The 20,731-nt window shown below is 39.6% G+C and overlaps 1 protein-coding gene across 1 annotated transcript in view; it reads left to right on the top strand.

Moving 5' to 3' along the window:
- Window positions 1–20,731, top strand: part of Jmy (junction mediating and regulatory protein, p53 cofactor) — a 69,781-nt gene that overhangs the window by 20,230 nt on the left and 28,820 nt on the right. The window contains exons 2-4 of the mRNA XM_076926951.1: window positions 8,485–8,658; window positions 17,748–17,935; window positions 19,609–19,777. Coding sequence (XP_076783066.1) covers window positions 8,485–8,658; window positions 17,748–17,935; window positions 19,609–19,777 — 531 coding nt within the window. The remainder of the gene's footprint in view (window positions 1–8,484; window positions 8,659–17,747; window positions 17,936–19,608; window positions 19,778–20,731) is intronic.

Raw genomic sequence — 20,731 nt, 5'->3', positions numbered from 1 at the left:
CCACAAGAGGGTGTCCTGGTCTCCTGGAACTGGAGTCAGAGACGTTGGTTGTGAGTGACCATGTGGTGCTGGGAACTGAAGCTCTGCAAGAGCTGCCAGTGCTTAGTCCTAGTCATTGAGCAGGAGACTGGCTGCGTTTCACTCCGTCACTCTTTATTTCTCGAGTCACGCCCCAACCCCCACCGCCCCGCTTTTTGGTTCTTTTCCCCTTTGGCTTTGCTGGGCATCATAGGTGCTAGGCAAACACTTTTACTACTGAGCTACATACCTCCAGGTCAGCACCCAAGTTACATTTCCTGTCTTATGCTATTGAGCTAAAATTTATTAGTGATTTTTGTTGTTGTTGTTTTTGTGTTTTGGTGTGGGACATGGCAAGATAGTTTCTGGATTTTTGAGCCAAGAGTAAAAAATTTTTCTATGATATCATTTGAAGCAAATGCAGACCAAAACAGAAAACCCTGTCTTGTTTTTTCTCCTTTTTGATTTTATTAATACCTACTGACCCAGCTGAACTCTTGGTTCATTTCTTCATTACCATTGAATGGTACCTAGAATTTGGGGGTGGGGATTGGTAAAAATAGTTTTTTCTTCCTGATGAAATGACAATTACCACGTAATTTCAGTGTTCCATGTTTATGGTAAGTTTCACAGGTCTGAATTCATTGTTTATTATACTCGGTACCTGTTAAGGGTTAGGTGCATCTTCTCTCACTGAGTCCAGACCTGGCAGTTCTCTGCTGTGTATGTGTTGGAGGCCTCATATCAGCTGGTGTATGTTGCCTGGTTAGTGGCTCAGTGTCTGAGATACCTTGGAAGTTCAGGTTAGTTGAGACTGCTGAACTTCCTATGGGGTCACCCTCCTCCTTAGTTTCTTCCAGCCTTCCCCTGCTTCAACCACAGGGGTCCCTGGCTTCTGTCCATTGGTTCAGTGTAATTATCTGCATCTGACTCTTTCAGCAGCTTGTTGGGCTTCTTGGAGGGCAGCCATGCTCTAGGTTCCTGTCTGTAAGCACACCATACCATCAGTAACAGTGTCAGGCCTTGGACTGTCACTGAACTTCCTTTTCCTCAGTCTCTTCTCCATTTTTGGAGGTCTTTTAGACAAGAACAATTCTGGGTCAGAGTTTTTAACTCTGGGATGGCAACCCCATCCCACTTGATACTCTGTCTTTCTACTAGAGGTGAACTCTACAAGTTTTCTTTCCCCGCTATTGGGCATTTCATCTAAGGACCCTCCCTTTGAGTCCTGAGAGTCTCTCTGTTCCCAGGTCTCTGGTACATTCTAGAGCCTCCTCCCCCAACCTCTTACCTCCCAAGGTTGCCTGTTTCCATTCTTTCTGCTGTCCCTCAGGGCTTCAGTCTTGTTCCCTCCCCCAATACCTGATCATGTTCCCCCTTTTCCCTCCCTGTCCCCTCTCCCACCCAGGACCTTCCATTCTTCCCCACCCCCAGTGGCTGCCTTCTTCTCCCTCCCAAGTGGGATTTAGGCATCCTTACTTGGGCCCTTTGGCTTGTTAACCTTCTTGATTGTATCCTGGGTATTCTGTACTTTTTTGGCTGATATCCAAACCGTGCGTGTTCTTTTGAGTCTGGGTTACCTCACTCAGGATATTTTCTAGTTCCATCTATTTGCCTGCAAAAAAACTCATAATGTCCTAGTTCTTAATAGCTGAGTAGTATTTCATTGTGTAACTGAACCACATTTTCTGTATCCATTCTTCTGTTGTGGGATGTCTGGGTGGTTTCCAGCTTCTGACCATCACAAATAAGGATGCTATGAACACAGTCGAACACATGCCCCTGCAGCATGCCTGTCATGGAGTCAGCCTGGCTCAGTGCTCTCATAATGAAATAAGTGTATGCTTGGGGTTACTGCAACATGAGGAGCTTTATTAAAGAGTTGCACTATTAGAGTTGAGAACTACTTTTCTAAAACATTCATTGTCCTTTATTGTCAGTATTTTCCACAAAAGCCTGTTAGATTGTTTTAGTTAGTCTTTTTGAGGGTGTGAGGACTACCTTGAATATTTGTAACCCCTACAAGACTTATCTATCCGCCACTAGCTTATAAATAAATGAGACTCAGACTGGTTATTTTACTTGGCTTTGACAGTTACTGGGGGTAACCCCTAATCTACTTTTCTAACTGCTGGCCTGGCTACCTCCCCAGCAGTGTACCCCAGATACTTGCTGTTTCTCCTGGCCATATGCTCATGGTCCATCTCCCCTCATGGTGGCTTCTTCTTCCTCTCTTCTCATTCTTTCTCCTTCTCTGCCTGATCTCTCCTTTCTTCTCCTCTCCACCCCTACCCAGATAACTCAAATCTGCCTACCTCTAATACCTTTAGTAATTGGTTGTAGCCAATTTTATTTAACCAAAGTTTAAAATCAAGGAACAAGGTTTGCATGACAAAAGCTTATAAATGTGAGAATTAACTCATAGGCCTAGACCTTCCCTTAGAGCACAGTATTTAGCATTACAGTACACAGCAAGAGACCCACCCCAACACTTACTCCACTGTTTTGAAGCATTGCCTTTGTCTGTCATCTACTCCTAAAAAAGCATTGCCATTTGTTCCAGGTTCAGTATACTTGAGAAATCTAATAGTCAGAAACCTAGTAGTCATCCTTAATCCTCCTCCTCCTCTTCCTCCTCCTCCCTCCCTCCCTCCCTCCCTCCCTCCCTCCCTCCCTCCCTCCCTCCTTCTCTTCCCTCTTCCTTCTTTTTGCTTGATACAGGGTTTCTCTGTGTAGTCCTAGCTGTCCTGGAATTCACTGTGTAAATCAGGCTGGTTTCAACCACAGACATCTGCCTTCCTCTGCCTGGTGAGTGCTGGGATTAAAAGGTGTGTACCACTACCACCTGGCTAAAAATAGTTCTTTGTTCCTGTCTTTAGTCTTAATACACATCAGAAACTGAGTAGTCAGAAATCTAGTAGTTGTCCTTAATGCTAAAAACATTAAAGTCTAGTCTATCACTAAATTCTATTGCTTTTTTAAAAATGTTATGTTTTTTCCTGAATGTTTGTGTACCACTTTTGTGCCTGATGCTCTTGGAGACCAGAAGAGGACACCAGGTCTTTGGAACTGGTTACAGATGGTTCTGAGCTGCTACAGGGTAGTGGGTATTGAACCTTCCTTCTTTAGAAGAGGGAGCCAGTGCTTTTAACTGCTCAGCTACCTCTCCAGCTCCAAATTTATATCTAAAATTTATATCTAAAAAGTTTTGGCAGTCACCAACAACTTGATTGACAGATACAAGGAGCCTGTGAGCGCATCTGTAACTCTGGCCATCACGGCCCGCTTAGTACTTCTAGGATCTCTTCTCGTGCTCCTCTAGCTTCTGTCCAGTTTGCTAAGTGTATGCTAAGCTTTCCAGTCTCTTAACGATGCTTGCCAACTGTGTACTTTTGATGTAATCCCACTCAGTCTCCTTTGTGTATGTTCACACACAGGTTAGGATTGTTTTTAGAGGTTATTTGTTTGTGTTTTGTTGTCGTTGTTGTTTTGTTTGGCCGGGTAGGACATCTTAGTACATCTGCCTTCCAAGTGCTAGAATTGTGGGTGTGACATTACACCAAAGCTAAGATCTCTGTGTGTGGAAATAATTCCTTATTGATTCTTTGAAACCTGGGATGTTTGAAAGGAACACCTTGCTTCCCTTTGTGCATAGAATCCCTTATGGCCTTCCTGATGCATGAATTGGCAAGTTTATTTGCAAGTGGTGAACCTCTTCCGCAGGGTGTTCACATTGCAATTTTAAATTTTCTGTGAGTTTGATTAATGTATTTATCTAGTAGACTTCAAGCAAGTTCATTGACAAAAGAAATGACATATATTGTGTCCCTTATAATCTGAGAAGTCTGTTGCAATGCAGTGTGGCTGAAATGTTTGGACAAAGCAAGAAGGTATTTTATGAGTATGCTATAAATAGTCAACACTGTAGTCTTTTGTTGTTGTTGTTGTTGGAGACTTGGGTCTATTTTTTATTCTCTTGTAGTCACACCTTCAAATTGTAGTATATAACAATTATGAGTTTTTCTCCTGGAGCAAGAAGAATACCAGAACTGTTCTTCAGTTGTTTGTGTAGCTGTAGCACTTTAGAGTATTTTCATGCTGCTCATATAGATCTTTATCCTCCAAACCTTCTCTTTTAGTGTGTTTCTGCTGTCCAGGATCAGGACCAGTAAGGGACAAATCCTCTTTAACTTCTGATGTTAGTATTTATGTATTCTCTTTGTTAACCTTTCATGAACTCTTGTTAACAGTTTTATTATTTTCATAGAATCATTTATCATTTTTTATTTAGTGATTTCTATTTTATTGATATCATTAGTTTTAAAATCAACCTTTTAAATTTAGACAAGGTCTCTATGTAGTTCTAGCTGGCCGGGAACTCTGAAGAGTAGGTTGTCAACAGACTCTGCCTCTGTTACTGTGCCTGGCAGTTTTATTTGTTTAGGTAGGGGTTGTGTGTTTGTGTGTGTGTGTGTGAGGGGGGGAGTGTTCTTTCCTTTCAGCAATTCCCTGGGGTTGCATGCCCTACCCATTAAGCAATTTCATGAGCCCTTTTCTTTGTTTTCATTTCTTCTGCTTACTGTGGACTTAATTTTATCTTTTTCTGTTTTTTTTTTTTTTTAAAGTGGAAGCTTATTGGTTTTTATATATTTTAAAATATTTATTTCCAGTTTTATACATTTCCCCCTTAAGTATTGCTTTTCTGTGTATCCAAAATTTTGAGGTTATATTTTCACTTAATGTTTTTTTAAGATTTTATTTCAATTATAAGAGTTTATTTATGTCAGTATATAATAGGTATGTATGTACATGTGAATGTGAGTGCATGTGCCTAAGGGGGTCAGAAGTCAGGTACCCCTCAAGCTGGAGTTCTGGGCAATAGTGAGCCATCCAGCATGGGTACTGGGGAATAAAGTTTGGTTCTCTGCAAGAGCAGTATGCTGAGCCAGCATGATTTTTTTTAAAAGACTTTTTCTTTGACTTATGCTTTATTTAGAATTAACTTGGTTAATTTTTAAGTATTTAAGAGATCTGGTAGTCTTTCTGCTAATGATTTCTATTTTAATTTTATTAGAGGTTGAGAACATATTTGATAAGCTTTCTAATCTTAAATTTGTCATGTTTATGACATAGATGTCTGTCTTGGTGAATGTGTGAGCTTGAGAATGGTGAATGTGTTCCGTTGCAGTGACACGGAGTGGTTGGTAGATAGATGGTGGCTATATCCAGTTGATGGATGTGGGGTTGGTTCATGGGGTCTCCTCTTTAACAGTAGATTCCAAGTTTTTCTCCTGCAGGCTGCTTTTGTCTTGAATTTTGGTGCTCCATTTGCACATGTACACATATTAAGGATGTTTCATTGTTTAATCTTCTTTTGTTTTTGATAACTTCCTTTGCTCTAAAGTCTACTCTGTCAGAGAATCCAGCTAATCCTATTTTCTTTTCTCTGATTAAGTATAAAGTATTATAGTCATGTAGAATTTGTTTTGTTAATCCCACTATCTATCTTGTTTTTAACTGAATCTGGTTAGTATGATTTCTTCTCTTCAGATTACTTTGTCTTTCAGTATGTCTTCTGATTTTGTATTAAGAGCCTGGACATAATCTACTAAGTGGAAAAGATGATGTTAATAGGTGTTTAGATTGTAGTTTTATGTTTAGCTGGCTAGAATAGTTGTTGTTCTCAACCTGTGAGTATTGACCCTTTTGTGGTTGAATGACCCTTTCACAGGGGTCACATATCAGATACCCGGAATATCAGATAATTATATTACCATTTATAATAGTAGTGAAATTACAGTTATGAAATAGCAACTAAAATAATTTTATGGTTGGAGGTCACTCCAACATGAGGAACTGTATTAAAGGGTCACAGCATTAGGAGGTTGAGAACTACTGGGCTTAGGAATTAAGACTGTTATTCTAGGTATCAGGTTAAATTTTTATCTGATAGTTATGTTTTGTCTGATGGTTTATGTTGTCTTTGAATTTTCCTAGAGACCTTGTTGAGGTGTATCCTTTAGTCAGTTGATTCTTTGTTGTCATAGGAGACTCTATTAGTATGATGGCAAAGTACTAGATGGAGAGGAAGTGTGGGGGAAGTGTTCTGTGTGACACTGAGGTGGCAGTCATATAGGTTGTGCCTTGGGTTTGTTGTCTTGACAAGTGCTTCTCAGTGTTTGACCTCATTCCCTCATCCTGTGACAAAAGGCAAGGGAGGTTATGAGTTGGATCTAGGTCTCTTCGTGTAGATAGTAAGGTTCTGGTAAACTCTAGTAGTGTAGGCTCTGGTCAAATGCTTATCTTGAAGGAAGGCCTTCTTAAGAACAGAATGTCACAGAATGCTATCCAGAATTTACTCTTCTAGACTCAGAAGGGATTTTGGGGGGGATTTTTAACATGAGAACTGTAGTGGTTTGAATATGCTTGGCTTGGGGAGTTGCGGCACTATTGGGAGGTTTGGCATTGTTGATGAAAGTGTGTCAGTGTGTGTTGGGGGGGGGGGGTGTAGCGATAAGACCCTCCTAACCATGTTGAGAGCCAGTCTCCTAGGGGCCTCCAGAACTCTCAGCTCCTCCTGCACCATGCCTGCCTGGACACTGCCATGCTTCCACCGTGATGGTAATGGACTGAACCTCTGAACCTGAAAGCCAGACCCAATTAAATGTTGTGTCCTTGTAAGAGTTGCCTTGGTCATGGTGTCTTCACAGAAGTAAAACCCTAACTTAGGCAAGAATCATTCTCATCCAGAAAGTAAAACACAAAGGTTAGGATAGGGCCTTGTTCTTCCTCTGTGGTATTAGGTATGAACCTGGCTGAGGTCTGGGACATGTCAAGACAAGTATCCCACCACATTCCCAGTCCAGAGTGTGACTCACACTGTGACTTGTAAGTTTGTCTACAGTGAGATGGCCACATTTCACCAATTCAGTTTAGGTTTTCCCATCCTGTTCTTCTTGGTTCCCAGAAAGTGAGCTTGCCTGCCCTTCATCCCTCCTTGCCTCTTTCTCCTTCCTCTTTTCCTCCTTTCTTTTTCCATATTTACTTAAGTTTTTGTTGTTTCTGAGAGAACAGGTACCCAGGCTGGCCTTGAAATGCTAGGCCTAAGCAATGACCGTGCTTGTCTCTGGAGCAGTTGGATGTGTGTGCTTGGACACAAAACTTCAGTTCCCCTCACACAGGCTACTTCTGTTCTTGATTTCTCCTTCAGAAAGTTATAGCTCTCTGGACCTGCCTGTCAGGATAGCAGCCTGTCTCATGACCCATCAGTGCTCTAGGTCTGAGAGTCTATTAATTTTCAGCTTGTTTAATAGTGAAAAGTATATAGTGTATTTTTCATATATAATGAGAAATACAGCCTATTAAAATGTTTCAATTTAGCATGTAGAGTTTGAACCATTCTCATGCAGACAATAAATAAAATAATCAGTTTAAAATATATTTTTTTGCATTTCTTGTGATTCTTTTGATATATCTTTAAACATGTTCTTTACTTTTCAGTATTTAAAAAAGTTACTCATTTCTTATATGTGTGGGTGTTTTCCTGAATGTATGACTGTGTACCATGTGTGCATGCCTGGAGAGGCCCTGGAGGCCAGAAGAGGAGTCTTCCTCTGTCACTGGAGTTACAGTTGTTGAACCAGCATGTGGGTGCTGTGAGTCAAACCTGGGTCCTTTGGAAGTACCAACGTGCTGAGCCATGTCATCCGTCTCTTACAGTTTTTTGAGAATTTTTTAGTTATTATAATTTCATTGTGGTAAAACAAACAAAAACCAAAACCAAAAAATCCCATACTCAATATACTAGTTCTGTTCAGTTTTTAAGATTTTTTTTTTTTAATATCCTAAGATGTCTTGATAAGCTTGGGAGGTAGTAGGCTTGTGTTTGTGTCTGTCTCTGTTGCATGCTGGTGGTGGTAGTTTCTGGGATGGAATCTTATGTTGCTGAGGTTGCTTTCCCATTCACTGTATAGATGAGGATGTCACCAAACTTCTCTATAGCTTCCACTTAGCTACCTTATATAACCCAGGCCCATCTGTGTAGGGATGACACCACCCCCAGTGGGCAGGGCCCTTCTGCATCAAGTAGTAATCAAGAAAATACTCCATGAAAAGCCCATAGGCTAGCCTCATGGCAGAGATAGTCCTCAGTTGAGACTCCTTCTTCTCAGATGTGTATAGGTTTGCACCGACAACCAGCCAGCACAGTGATAGAGTATTCTTTGGCTTTGTTTCATCATGTGATTGGAGAACATTTACTAGATGACAGTTTAAAGGCAGGCAGGTAGTATCCCTTTCTCTCTAATGAATCAGGTTGTGGTGTATACAGTGAGACACTTGAAGCATAGAAATGAGTGATGACGTACAAACTGTGTTTACTTCCTTCATGATTCTGGCTCAAAAGCGGTATAGTATTATCAGTTACTGTATTTAGTTTTCTTAGTATTGAAACTTTCTTGTTCACAGCTCTTGGACAAGCACAAGACTATAGAAAGCATGGTGGAGCTTTTGGACCTGTATCAGATGGAGGATGAAGCCTACAGCAGCCTTGCAGAGGCTACAACTGAACTCTACCAGTATTTACTTCAGCCATTCCGAGACATGCGAGAGCTTGCTATGCTGCGAAGACAGCAGATCAAGGTATCTTGGTTTGTTTGTTTGTTTGTTTGAAGTCTAGACTGTAGCCATTCTTCTCAATAGTTCTTAGACTTGCTAGTCACACATTTTAATTACAAAAGAAGTTTTTTAAATAATGCAAACAGATTCTTGGTCTTTCCTCTCCAAAATCCTTGTTGGGACACATAAATGCCTTAATCGTAAATTTTTCAAAAATACTGAATTGTCAATTATTTAAAATTAAATTTGGCACTTGTATTAAAAGGGTATCAGAAACCTAAGATTGGACATTAGAATTTACTTTAGCTTTTTAAAGAATAGACTTTAACTTCTAGAAATCAACTGTAGACATTTTTTGAGACTGTAACCTGAAAGGCAGAAAAGAATTAGATGACAGGGTCGTCCCACCAGTTCTGGACTGTGGCCGTGCTGCACCTTTGCAATTCACGATCTACTACTTAAGATTCTATTAATTAACACAGTGAGTATTGAATATCCACTTGAGAAAATCTGTAGACTGTGAGCGAGCTACTGTTACTAGTTACTCCGTTTTTCTTGTGAACAGTGTGAGGAGAAACATTTATTTACATTATTAACTATCTTTAAGGTAAAAATGACATTTTACTATATTTGTTCTAAACTATTACCCCTCACACCATCAGCCCCTAATGTTTTGTTCTTTTGTGCTTCTTAAGAATACAGGCCTATTTCCTAGTAATTCACTATATCCAGTTATTGAGTTCATAGTGTGTCAGATGAATATGGTCAGTAGTATTACACAAATTACTCATTTATATCTTTGCCTATAGTTAGTAATAGTCATCAGTTTAGGTTGGTGCAATTCGAAAGAATGTTGTAAAATTATATTATTACTAGTTACCATTAAGTTATAAAATATACACATTTTAAAAAGGGAATTAAAATTGTTTGGCAAACTATTTGTTATAATAAGCACAACTAAAATCAATTGCTTATTACATAGTATCTTGTGCATATGTTATATTTTATTTCTTCTGAAGATCATTGTCTTAGAGTTACTATTGCTGTGATAAAGTATCCTGACCAAAAGCAACTTGGAGAGGAGAGACTTTTTCAGCTTACAATTCCTCATCATAGTCTATCAGTGATGTCAGGACAGGAACTCAAATAGGACAGGAACCTGGAGGCAGGGCTTGATGCAGAGGCCATAGAGAGGCACTACTTACTGACTTGCTCCCCATGGCTTGCTCAGGCAGCTTTCTTATAGAACCCAGAACCACCAGCCTAAGGGGTGGCACTGTTTACAGTGAGCTGTGCGTCCCCCTCAACCCCCAGTCCTATCAATCAAGAGGCTTACCCACAAGATAATCTAGTAGGGGGCATTGTTTTGATTGAGGTTCCTTCTTCTAAAATGACTATGGCTTTGTATCAAGTTGACATAAAACTAACGGGCACAATAATTGAGAATTGAGACTTAAACAGAAGATTATAGTCAAGCTAGCTATAGCAGTAAAATTTCAAAAAATAAATTTAAACCTAGAATTTATGTTTTAGACAGCTCCTTTACCACTCTAATTCCTGGATTTTATCTTAATTTATAAAGCTAAATTAGTGCCTAAAGTAGCGGTATAAAAGTGTTTCACTCTGACTCATTGGTACGATGTGTATTGTGTGTAGGGATAATTATCAGTTTACAAGTCTTGAAGTAGGGAAAGTAGCAATATGTATATGTAACCACTGTGCTATTACTGATGCTGACATTTATTCTACTGCTATGTTTTTGTATGTAAAGGTATTTATATTGAATTGATAGCAATATAAATGTATTTCTAACTGGTAGTCATCAGAGGTTCTGGCTAGTCCATAGTGCTGCTGTCACCGTGTCTCAGAAAGGACTCACTTGTGTCGGTGTATCGATGTCTCTGGGAGTGCTGACTCTGCACCCTTGACAAGACATCATGTGTGAAACTGAAGCTCAGCTTGTACAATATTTGACATTAAATATTTCTTAGAGCCGGGCAGTGGTGGTGCACGTCTTTAGTCCCAGCACTTGGGAGGCAGAGGTAGGTGGATTTCTGAGTTTGAGGCCAGCCTGGTCTACAAGTAAGTTCCAGGACAGCCAGGGCTACACAGAGAAACCCTGTCATGAAACCCTACCTGCTACCCCACAAAAAAGTATTTCTTAAAGAGGAGTCTAAAATAACTCCTGAAGCTTCTAACTGACGTGGTTAGAAAAAATCAGTGGTAGAATGTGTGCTCAGTACCGCGAAACAAACAAGTCAGAAAATGGATGGAATTAAAAAGGAAAAAGATGAGAATAAGAAAGGAAACAGACAAAACTTAGACAAAAATCTGTGAGACCAAACTTAGTCCAAATTTCTTTTAAGTCAGTAAACAGTGTGTGTGTGTGTGTGTGTGTGTGTGTGTGTGTGTGTGTGTGTGTGTGTCTTTTTCTTCTTTGAGACAGGGTCTTTGTCTATATTGCTGGCTGTCCTGAAGCTCACTATGTAGGTCTGACCCTGAGCCCCTCTCCCAGCTTGTATTTCTGCCTTCTCACTCTTTTTCCTCGGGATTAGTTTGGTGGGTGCCACAGGAGTAAACCAATACGGCAATCAAATAATACATACATTGGAAAAAGTTAAGTAAGACCTAGTACTCTTAGGAAGATCGCACTGGATATTCAAAGGAATCTAAATGGTGTTATTAGGAAGAATATGTAAATTTAGTGGAGTTTTGGGATATAGTCAGTATGAAAGCTTTGAGTTGTATACTATCTTCTAGAAGGGAACAGTTTAAAATTGAAAAAAAAATTAAATGCCATCTACATGAGCAATTTTTGTACACAAAACTTTCAGTAATTATTAAAATATGAAAATAAAAATGGTAGTACTATAAAGCAAGAATTGTAAACTAATGTGGAGGTTGCTCTGTAGTATGCCACCTGTCCTAGCATGCCTAATGACCTAGGGCTCAGAACAAATAAATACCAAAACTTTATTACAATAAACTTTGCCAATAAACAATAAACTTACTAAAATTACAGGATGTCTAACTGGAAAGGTAGAATATAGTAATAGATTGGAAGACTTAATGTTTATAGTATGTCAATATATTGGTCTGTTTTCTGTTGCTGAAACAGAATGTCCAAGGCAGGGTCTTTTGAGTACCGAGGAAAGGTAAGTTAGTAGTCTAAGCATGTTGCCAGCTCCGGAGAGAACATCAGAAAGACAGCTTTTGGTGGATGCAGTAACGGAGGTGCAAGTGTGAGGAGATGATGGTGCAGGCAGGCAGGCCCTAAGCTGACAGAGGAGCCTCTTACTAGGCACTCCCTCCTAAAGGCTTCCCAAACTTCCGTTACCACCACCCTGGGCACAAGCTTGTAACAGATGAACCTTTGGGGTTAGGGAGACATGGTAACTATGATAGCGAGGTCTCAATTGGTATATTGAATAAAATCACTTTTAGCAGTACCTTTACAACTTATTTTTATTTAAAGTTAATACTTAAACTTTGTCAAGTGTTTTATATTTTACACACTGTAGAAGGGCACAACTGAAGTAGTTACCAGATACAATTTGCCAAATTTTGGTGAGAACACTTAAGATCTGCTGTTACGTTTTTAAAGAGTATTATATATTGTTAAGTATATTTTACTATGTTGTATAGATCTCTTGAACTTAGTCTTCCTAAAAGAAATTTTGTGTCCTGTAACTAAATTCTTCCCTATGCCCCAAGTCCTCCTATCTACATGCGTTAGTACCATTCTCCTCCTTAGTACAGGCTGAGTGGCAGTTTTATGTGTCTGTGTGCATGTCTGTGCTGTCTCTGTCTATTCGTCTTGTTGATGAACATGCACATTCATCCCATCTCTTCACTGTTGTGAATAAATGTGGAGTTAACATTGGACACACACATCTCAGCATATTGACGGCAAGTCCTTTGCATATACACCGAGATGTAGGACTGGAAGACTGTGTGGTCTGTTTCTGCTTGTCTGAGGAGCTACCATAATAGTTAACACTAATGTGTTCCCTCAGTAGTGTACAAAACCTACCCCTTTCTTCACTTCCTTTCCAGTATTTGTGACCTTTTGTCTTTGTGAATATCCAATTAAATAGGAGTGTGATAATACCTCATTGTGGGTTTGATTTACTTTCCCTGATGAATAGTTTAGTGATCTAGAACAATTTTCACATGCCAGCTAGTCACATGTCCTGTTTCCTTAGGTCCTTTGCCATTTTTTTTTAAATTGGCATCTCCTGTTTGGATACTGATCTTTTATGGCAGGGAATCAAATACAGGGTCTTTTGATGCCACTCAGACACTTTGCTACTGGCCAGCATCCCCGACCCTCACACTGCACAATCTGGTCTTGAACTTTGGATCTGCCTTCTTGGCATCCAGAGTAGCTAGGATTACAGGTGCATGCTGGTATACCTATTTCAGTCTTGGCTGGTGTATTAAGAAGCTCTGATGGGGCAGGAGAGAGGGGTCAATGATTAAGAATGCTTACTGCTTTTCCAGAGGATCTTAATGTGGTTCCCAGCACCCATAGGTGGCTTAACCAACCATTTGTAACTCAACTCCAAAGGATCTAATGCTCTCTTTGGCCTCCACAGTCACTTTAGAACACATACACACACAACACATACACACAGCAAACACATACATACAAATAAAGACATAAAATAAGGCTTTAAAAAAAGGTTCTTGATAATGCTTATTATTGAGCAAACGTTCTTAGTGCCTAAAAAAGTTACATTATACTTACGATATCAGTAAGTATATTCACAAATCTGTGTTGGCATTTGCCTCACTGAAGAATCCGAAATTAGGTTCTCCCAATATCTTAACAATACACAGAAGTACCATAATAACTTCTTACAAATACAGTATCCTAGCACTGATGTACTTAAGGAGTTCCATGCCAGAGAATTTGTATTTATAAATTCCTTTTACTCTGCTGGCTAACAAAACTGACACACACCTTTTTCCATGTTAAAGCAGGCTCTGTTTTCTCTCTAGCCTTAAAATTCCAAACAGAGCTGTCACTGTTTTTAGTACATAATCCAGCTGAACAGGGCTGCTGCAACATCTAAAGGTTTTCCAAGTTAGGAAAAGATGTTAAGAGAAGATTGTTCGGCTGGAGAGATGGCTCAGTGGTTAAGAGTACTGACTGCTCTTCCAGAGGTCCTGAGTTCAATTCCCAGCAACCACATGGTGGCTCACAACCAACTGTAATGGGATCTGATGCCCTCTTCTGGTGTGCCTAAAGACAGCTGCAGTGTGCTCATATAAATAAAAAATAAATATTTTTTTTTTTAAAAAGGATAGGATTGTTGCTTAGTGCCTCGAGTACATAAAATGACAAGGCAAGGTTTCTAGCAATTGGTTGCAGCAATATAGCTGCTTCGTTCAACAGTCTCTACAGAGCAGCAGAGGAGACGCTGCATAAAGCATGTTTATGTTGTTTTTGAAGGCATAACTAATCCAACAGCACTTCAGATGACAGAGGTATTGTCTTGCTTTTAACCTCCTCCCACAAAAGCCATAGTACAAAATTCCAGTTTTCTAGATGTTTATTCCCTCCTTTTGTCTGTTGCTCAGAGATACAATGTTTATTCATGCAGGTGGAAATAATTTCTGTCTCAATGTTCTGAGCTAGGAGCTTTGAGTTTGTACATTCTAGGTTGTGTTTATTAAATTCTATTCCATAGCTAAATCTGTTGGGGTTTGACTGGAAAATTAAGCTAGAAAATCAACAGTGAGCATTGTAATAGAAAGATTTGTTAACTAGGTATAAAGTGGAGCAGATACTTATGGTAAGAAAGTAAGCTACCTCAAAGGAGGCAATTATAAAAAGAGCCACCTTTGAGAGGTGAAAAACAAAGGGAGGGGCTGGCTATATTGAGTTAAACACAGAGGGAGGAAGGCTCCATGGAGCTGCATGTTCCATGTTGCTTCCTGTATCAGCCTTGATAGCCCACTTAGATCCAAACCTCTAAGGACAGGGCACTGAAGATGCTAGTACTTGGCAATATGAAGCTGGGATTGAAAAAGCTGCAAACTTAATTCTGTTATTGAGGAAGGAACTGTTAGTTCTGGTGTATAGAAGCAAGTCTGGGATGATGCCTCCCTACAGTACAGCAGAGTCAAAGGCACGCAGAAAGAAGAAAGAAGGACATCTCTCTAACCTCCCCTTTGACAGTATAGGAAAGCATTTGCAGAGTCCAAAACTAGCATTAGAAGGTAGCAGGAGGATGAACTTGGAGGTGAGGGAGGCTGAGGCAGAAAGGCCTTTGTCTGTACATGGGATTTCAGGCATGCTACACCATGATCATTTAAATGGATTATTGATTCAATAAGGTATTTGCAAAAGATCTTGTTGTTAGTAAATAATAGAACTATGTCTTCTAATTTTGTGGAAAAAAATCTGTATCAATATTTCCCTTCTATTGTATTACAAATTTTTTTGTGAGACTACACCTACTCACTTTTGTATCCTCTGAATCATCTGGTGTGTATGTTCCCCCCATTTTGCTTTACTTTTTATTGTATTTTACGTGTATGAGTGTTTGCTCACATGTATGTATGTGCACCATCTATGCCTGGTGCCCATGGAGATCAGAAGATGGCATTGAATCCCCTGGGGCTGGAGTTATGGATGGTTGTCATCCACCATTCATAGTTGCTGGGAACAGAAGGAGCCAAGGCCTCTAGAAGACCAGTAGAAAGTTCTACATGCTGAGCCATCTCTACCATCCCTTCCTACACTGGCCTCTTTATTTAAACTATACACTTAATATTTTCAACTACTAGCCACAGTAGAGTCCAAGAAGAGAATTACTATCAAGAATGTGAGGTGCCAAGCCAGAATGCTAGCACACACTTGGCACCACAGCATGTCAGGAGGTCAGGTGCTATTCCTGCCATAATACTATTTGCTTGACACCAGTTTTATAATCCCAGAAAGGGGACTTGATGTGTTTTATAAAGACCAGGATATGTTTTTTTAGAGTTTAGTATGGTTCTCTCCTCCCCCCAGCCCCCACCCCCATGTACCAGCTATAACGACTGGTCTAGTATAGAATAGAGTTTATTTGGGGGAGTTGAGAAGGGAGTAGAAGCAGAGAAAGAGAGGACACACATGGACATACATACACAGGGGCAGGTGTGTTGGGGAAGAGGCTGGCCAGGAATAATACATGGAGAGGAGGAGGAGGGGGAAGGGGAGAGAAGGAGAAAGGGGTCAGAGAGTCAGAGAGGCCAAACAGTCCCTTTTATATCAAGCCAGGCCTACCTGGCTGTTGCTAGATAACTGTTAGGCGGAGTGTAGAAGGAATGCCAGCAGGACTCACATAGTTTTATTTCCCACAAGTAATGAGACATTGGGTTCTGATCATTTTACCACCTCCTCTTTCTCACCTATACACTGCACAGGAGGCACTTCTCATTTTACCTTATTTGATCTTAGAGAAAAATGAGCTCCATGTTTCTTGAGCAGAATCAGGAAACTTCTGGGTAACAGGCCCTTAGCCCATTCATTGATAGAGCTTGCTAGCCTAAAGAAGAAATGAAACAGTCTCTTCCTGTTTGATGACATAACAATGCCACTTTCATTGTCAAGTATAATTTCATTCAGGAAGAAAGTACAAAATATAGGGTCTTTTCTTGGCCATTCTCTTTTTCTCTTCACTATTTTCTCAGTTTTCTTTTGACAAGGTCTTACTTGGTAGATTACGCTGACAAAACATTTCCAACCTTCCTCCCAGTGCTAGGATGTGGTTTGAACTACCATGCCTGGTAGAAACTACAGTTTGGGGTGTTTTTTGTTTGTTTGTTCGTCTGCTTGTTTGTTTAAGGTGCTGAAGATTAAACCCAGGATCTTGGAAATACAGGCAGGAGTTCTACCACTGACTTATTCCTGGTCCTTAGAAAATGCAGTTATTGAACAGGGAGAAAATGTCTGGTAGAAAATTTGCCACCCAAAGATGACATCAATAGTATATTTTATATACTTTGATTTTATTTCTCTGGAAATGCAGATATATGCAGGAGCACTACCATTGACTTATATTCCTGGCCCTTGGAAAATGCAGTTATTAAATAGGGAGAAAGTGTCTGAAAATATGCCACCCAAAGATGACATCAGTAGTATATTTTATATACTTTTATTTCTTTGATAATCTAGTATGTAATTGGAATTTATTTTATCTATGCTTTTGATCTGTATCCAGATAGTTGTGAACTGTATGGTTTTGGGAATTGAATCTGGGGCTTCTGGAAGAGCAGCCAGTCATCTCATCTGCTGAGCCATCTCTCTAGCCCCTCTCCCCTTTTTGAGACAGGGTTTCTCTAGGAAGCTGTAGCTATCCTTAAACTTACCCTGTAGACCAGACTGAACTCTGCCTCCTGACTGCTGGGATTAAAGGCATATACCAACACTCCAACTCCTGGTTTTTAATCCTGAACAGTGACACTAACATTCTTTCCCCTTATGCTTCATCCTTCCAAGGACTAGGGTACCAGACATGAGCCACGATGCTCTGCTTAAATGTATCTCATTTAAATCAGTCTTTCCCATATGATAAAGCAGGATTTTATATATATGGATATACGGTCCATTTCTGTTCATTTTGTTTTCACCTTTGTTGTTTGTGACTTTTGCAATATATAGCTAGTTTACTTTTATCTAAAAGGGATAGAGTGCTTGTTTGGGATATGCCAGACCTTAGTGTTCTTTAAAAAAGGAAAAACAGTAAATTAAAAGAGATTTTATAATTGTTAACCTAAAATATAGCTATTGTAAGAAAGGAAATAAATTGCTCATTGCCTTAACAGTCAGAAATGACCAGATGCTTTGTTGTATGTGTGTTTAGAGGGGGCGGGTGGGAGTGGAGAGGATGGAAGAAGGTACACAGGGAAGATTGGAAGGACACATTCCCATGTCAAAAGTCTTCTTCAGCTCTGTTGTTAAGTCACTTAGTTTAAAAATCACTAACTTCTCTTCTAGAGCAAGATGCAAGTAGTGTTCTTTATTTTAGCACTAAGCTTGACTGGTACCTGCCTGGCATATTATAGCCATAAAATTGTTTGAGGAATGAGTAAAAGGTTTTCCCCCTTTCTCTCTGAAGATCTCCATGGAGAATGATTACCTGGGCCCTCGAAGAATTGAGAGTCTACAGAAGGAAGATGCTGACTGGCAGCGGAAAGCTCACATGGCTGTTTTGTCTATTCAGGACCTCACTGTCAAATATTTTGAAATAACAGCGAAAGCTCAGAAAGGTAAGCTTTTAGACTCCTTAAGCATTTTTGAAGATGAGTAAGTTTGTTTGTTTAGAATAATTGAATAGTAGAATTTGGAAAGTGTACTTCACCCCATTGTACAGAGAGTAGCCACGGTTAGCAATCAAGGTATCCTTCAATCAGTGTCAAAGCTGTGCTGTATGTGTATACCATACCCATTCTTTACGTTGATAGAAAAAGCTAGAGAGAAGACTGCTTAGACATGGATTTATTTAACTGGTTTTAGCCAGCTGGTTACTGCACCGTGTTTGAAATCTGAGCCTTTCTCAGAATGAGCCTTTAAGCACAAAACTATTTTCTGGGTTCACATACTTCAATTAACAATTTTAGTCAGCCAGAAGCAGAACTACAGGGAGTTTCCCAGAACTATGGATTTTGATGGATTAGGTCTTTGTTTTCATTTGCAGGTGGTGCTGTCTATGTGCTGAGTTTTATGTCCTGAGTGGTATTTCCATCATGTAGTCAGTTGTGATAAGATCTGGGGGCCTACTTAGGTCTGAGGCCCTGTTCAAAATATAAAAACAGACAGAGTAAGGTCATTTAATCTGCATAAAGCCAATGAATGGAGAAACATGATTGAAACAATTACCCATGTATATGCACACAAGTGAATCTTTTACAGAACTAAACCTCACAGACTTGACTTTAAAATGTATCTTAGTTAAAATAGAATGTTCCCTCTGCAGTACACTCTGCTTTATTGATCTTACATTTGCTTTACTATTTGAATACATTTTTAAAAATATGGCCAGAACATTTAAATGGCAGAAATAGTTTTGATATAAAACAGACAATGGAGATATTTTGTGAGACCTTAAAATTAAGGACCAAAGGAGATGCTAGTTGAAAACTTCAGCTCCTCTGGTTAGTATATTTGTTATTGTTGTCACAGTACATGTTAAAAACGATTCTTCCTCTTGTGGCAGTTAGACTAAGAGTGAATCCAAAGTTGAAACTTGTCTTCCTGTGTCTCGCTTCATTTGTATCTGTTTTTCCCTAATAAAGGATTTTGCTTTGTATTTATTGAAGAGCAGCACAAAAAACATATGAGAAAGAAAGAGAGAGAGAGAGAGAGAGAGAGAGAGAGAGAGAGAGAGAGAGAGAGAGGGAGGGAGGGAGGGAGGGAGGGAGGAAGGAAGAAAGAAAGAAAGAAAGGAAAGAAAGAAAGAAAGAAAGAAAGAAAGAAAGAGGAAAAGGAAAGGAAAGGAAGGGAGGAAGAAAGGATTCTATTCTACAAAAACTTACAAGAGGTGTTTGACAAGAGGTGTTTGACTGATCCAAGCTGACCCAAGATAGCACTCAAAACTGCAAACATGTTATCAACCTCTGTCCACTTGCTGGTTCCAACATTTATGTGGACCTTTGGTTTCTTTAATATTGCTGTTGTTGCCTGCTTTCAGCAAATGATTACCATGCATACATACTTTATTCTGGATGAGGGGCATGGTAATGTATATAGTTTTAAGATCAAAGCTATGCATTTAGCTTATTGTATAACATAATTACATGGAAAATTCAAGGTATATATAGTAAGGGTGGTTTCATTGTTTTCTTAAGGGCAAGTTAGATAGGCTGAGCACACAGTGGGGAAATAGATTGAACACAGTCTAAAATGAGCTTAAGCATGTTATTAACATGATTTCAGGGTCTGGCAAAAATTGTTTTTGAAAGCCAAAGAATTATTTTCAGAAAAAGCTATTTCCTCAGAGCCTCTAAGAACAGCAGTGACTATAGCAACAAATCTCAGAGAAACCAAGAAAAGGGAGCAGAACTTCTAAGGAAGCAAATTTCTTATCTGTCAGAACAGAAACATGTGATTTTTGAAGACTGTAAGATAAGAAATAGCAATATTTATAAAGTAAGCACCAGAGGTGGTTTTATAGCTGGCTGTATTTGAGCATCAGTGAGGAGGTAAGCACAAGGAATTGACTCAGTTACTTTTTAAGATGTATGTAAATTATTAATGAATGTATTCATTTTTTAAAGGAAGAGGTTCTAGGGTTGGAGAGATGGCACAGCAGTTAAGAGTACTGGCTGCTCTTCCAAAGAACCCAGATCAATTCCCAGTATTCGTCTAGTGGCTCACAACTGTCTGTTAACTCCAGTCCCAGGGAATCCAGTGTTCTTTTTTGGTCTCCATGGGCACCAAGCACACACAGTGTGCACAGACACACATTTTGGCAAAGCACCTGCACATATAAATAAAACTAAAATAAAGGATTTCTGAAAAATTTAAGGCAAAGCTTACTAAATTCTGTATTGTAAACGATAAACAAATACTACAAATTAATTGCTTTTGAAAATGGAATGAGATCATCCCATGTTGTGAATGTATCCCATGTTGCACTTTGAGCTAGTCTAATTGCCAGTGTCTGTCCTTTGTTAAGGTATAGTGGCACAAGGATCAGGAGCTCTTAAGGTCTCAGGAGGCGCCACTGCCAACGCTCCTACCTGTGATGGGCTCTTTCAGAAAGAGTTTGTTTTCTTTATATGCATATGTCTGTGATTATATGGATGTGACTGGAGGAGCTCATGGAGGCTGACATTGTATATCTGACATTATGAGCTGTCCAATGTGGGTGCCTGCTAATTGGAAGTTCATAATCGCTGTGGTATCTCTTCATTTCTGCTTCTTACAATTGGAGCATATTAGCTGTCTTATCTATGATGAGCATTTTGATTCAGTCCTGTTACAACTAAGAACCTCTTCCTTTCTGGGAAAGAAAGGGGGCTGTGATGCCTGTGAGGCTGCTGGTTCTGTCTGCACTCTCATGGCTTTAGTTCTCCTGCATCTGGGCATCACAGAATTTCC

Source organism: Arvicanthis niloticus, chromosome 29, assembly GCF_011762505.2.
Source record: "Arvicanthis niloticus isolate mArvNil1 chromosome 29, mArvNil1.pat.X, whole genome shotgun sequence".
NCBI lineage: Eukaryota > Metazoa > Chordata > Mammalia > Rodentia > Muridae > Arvicanthis > Arvicanthis niloticus.
This window is presented reverse-complemented; position numbering and strand designations above follow the sequence as displayed.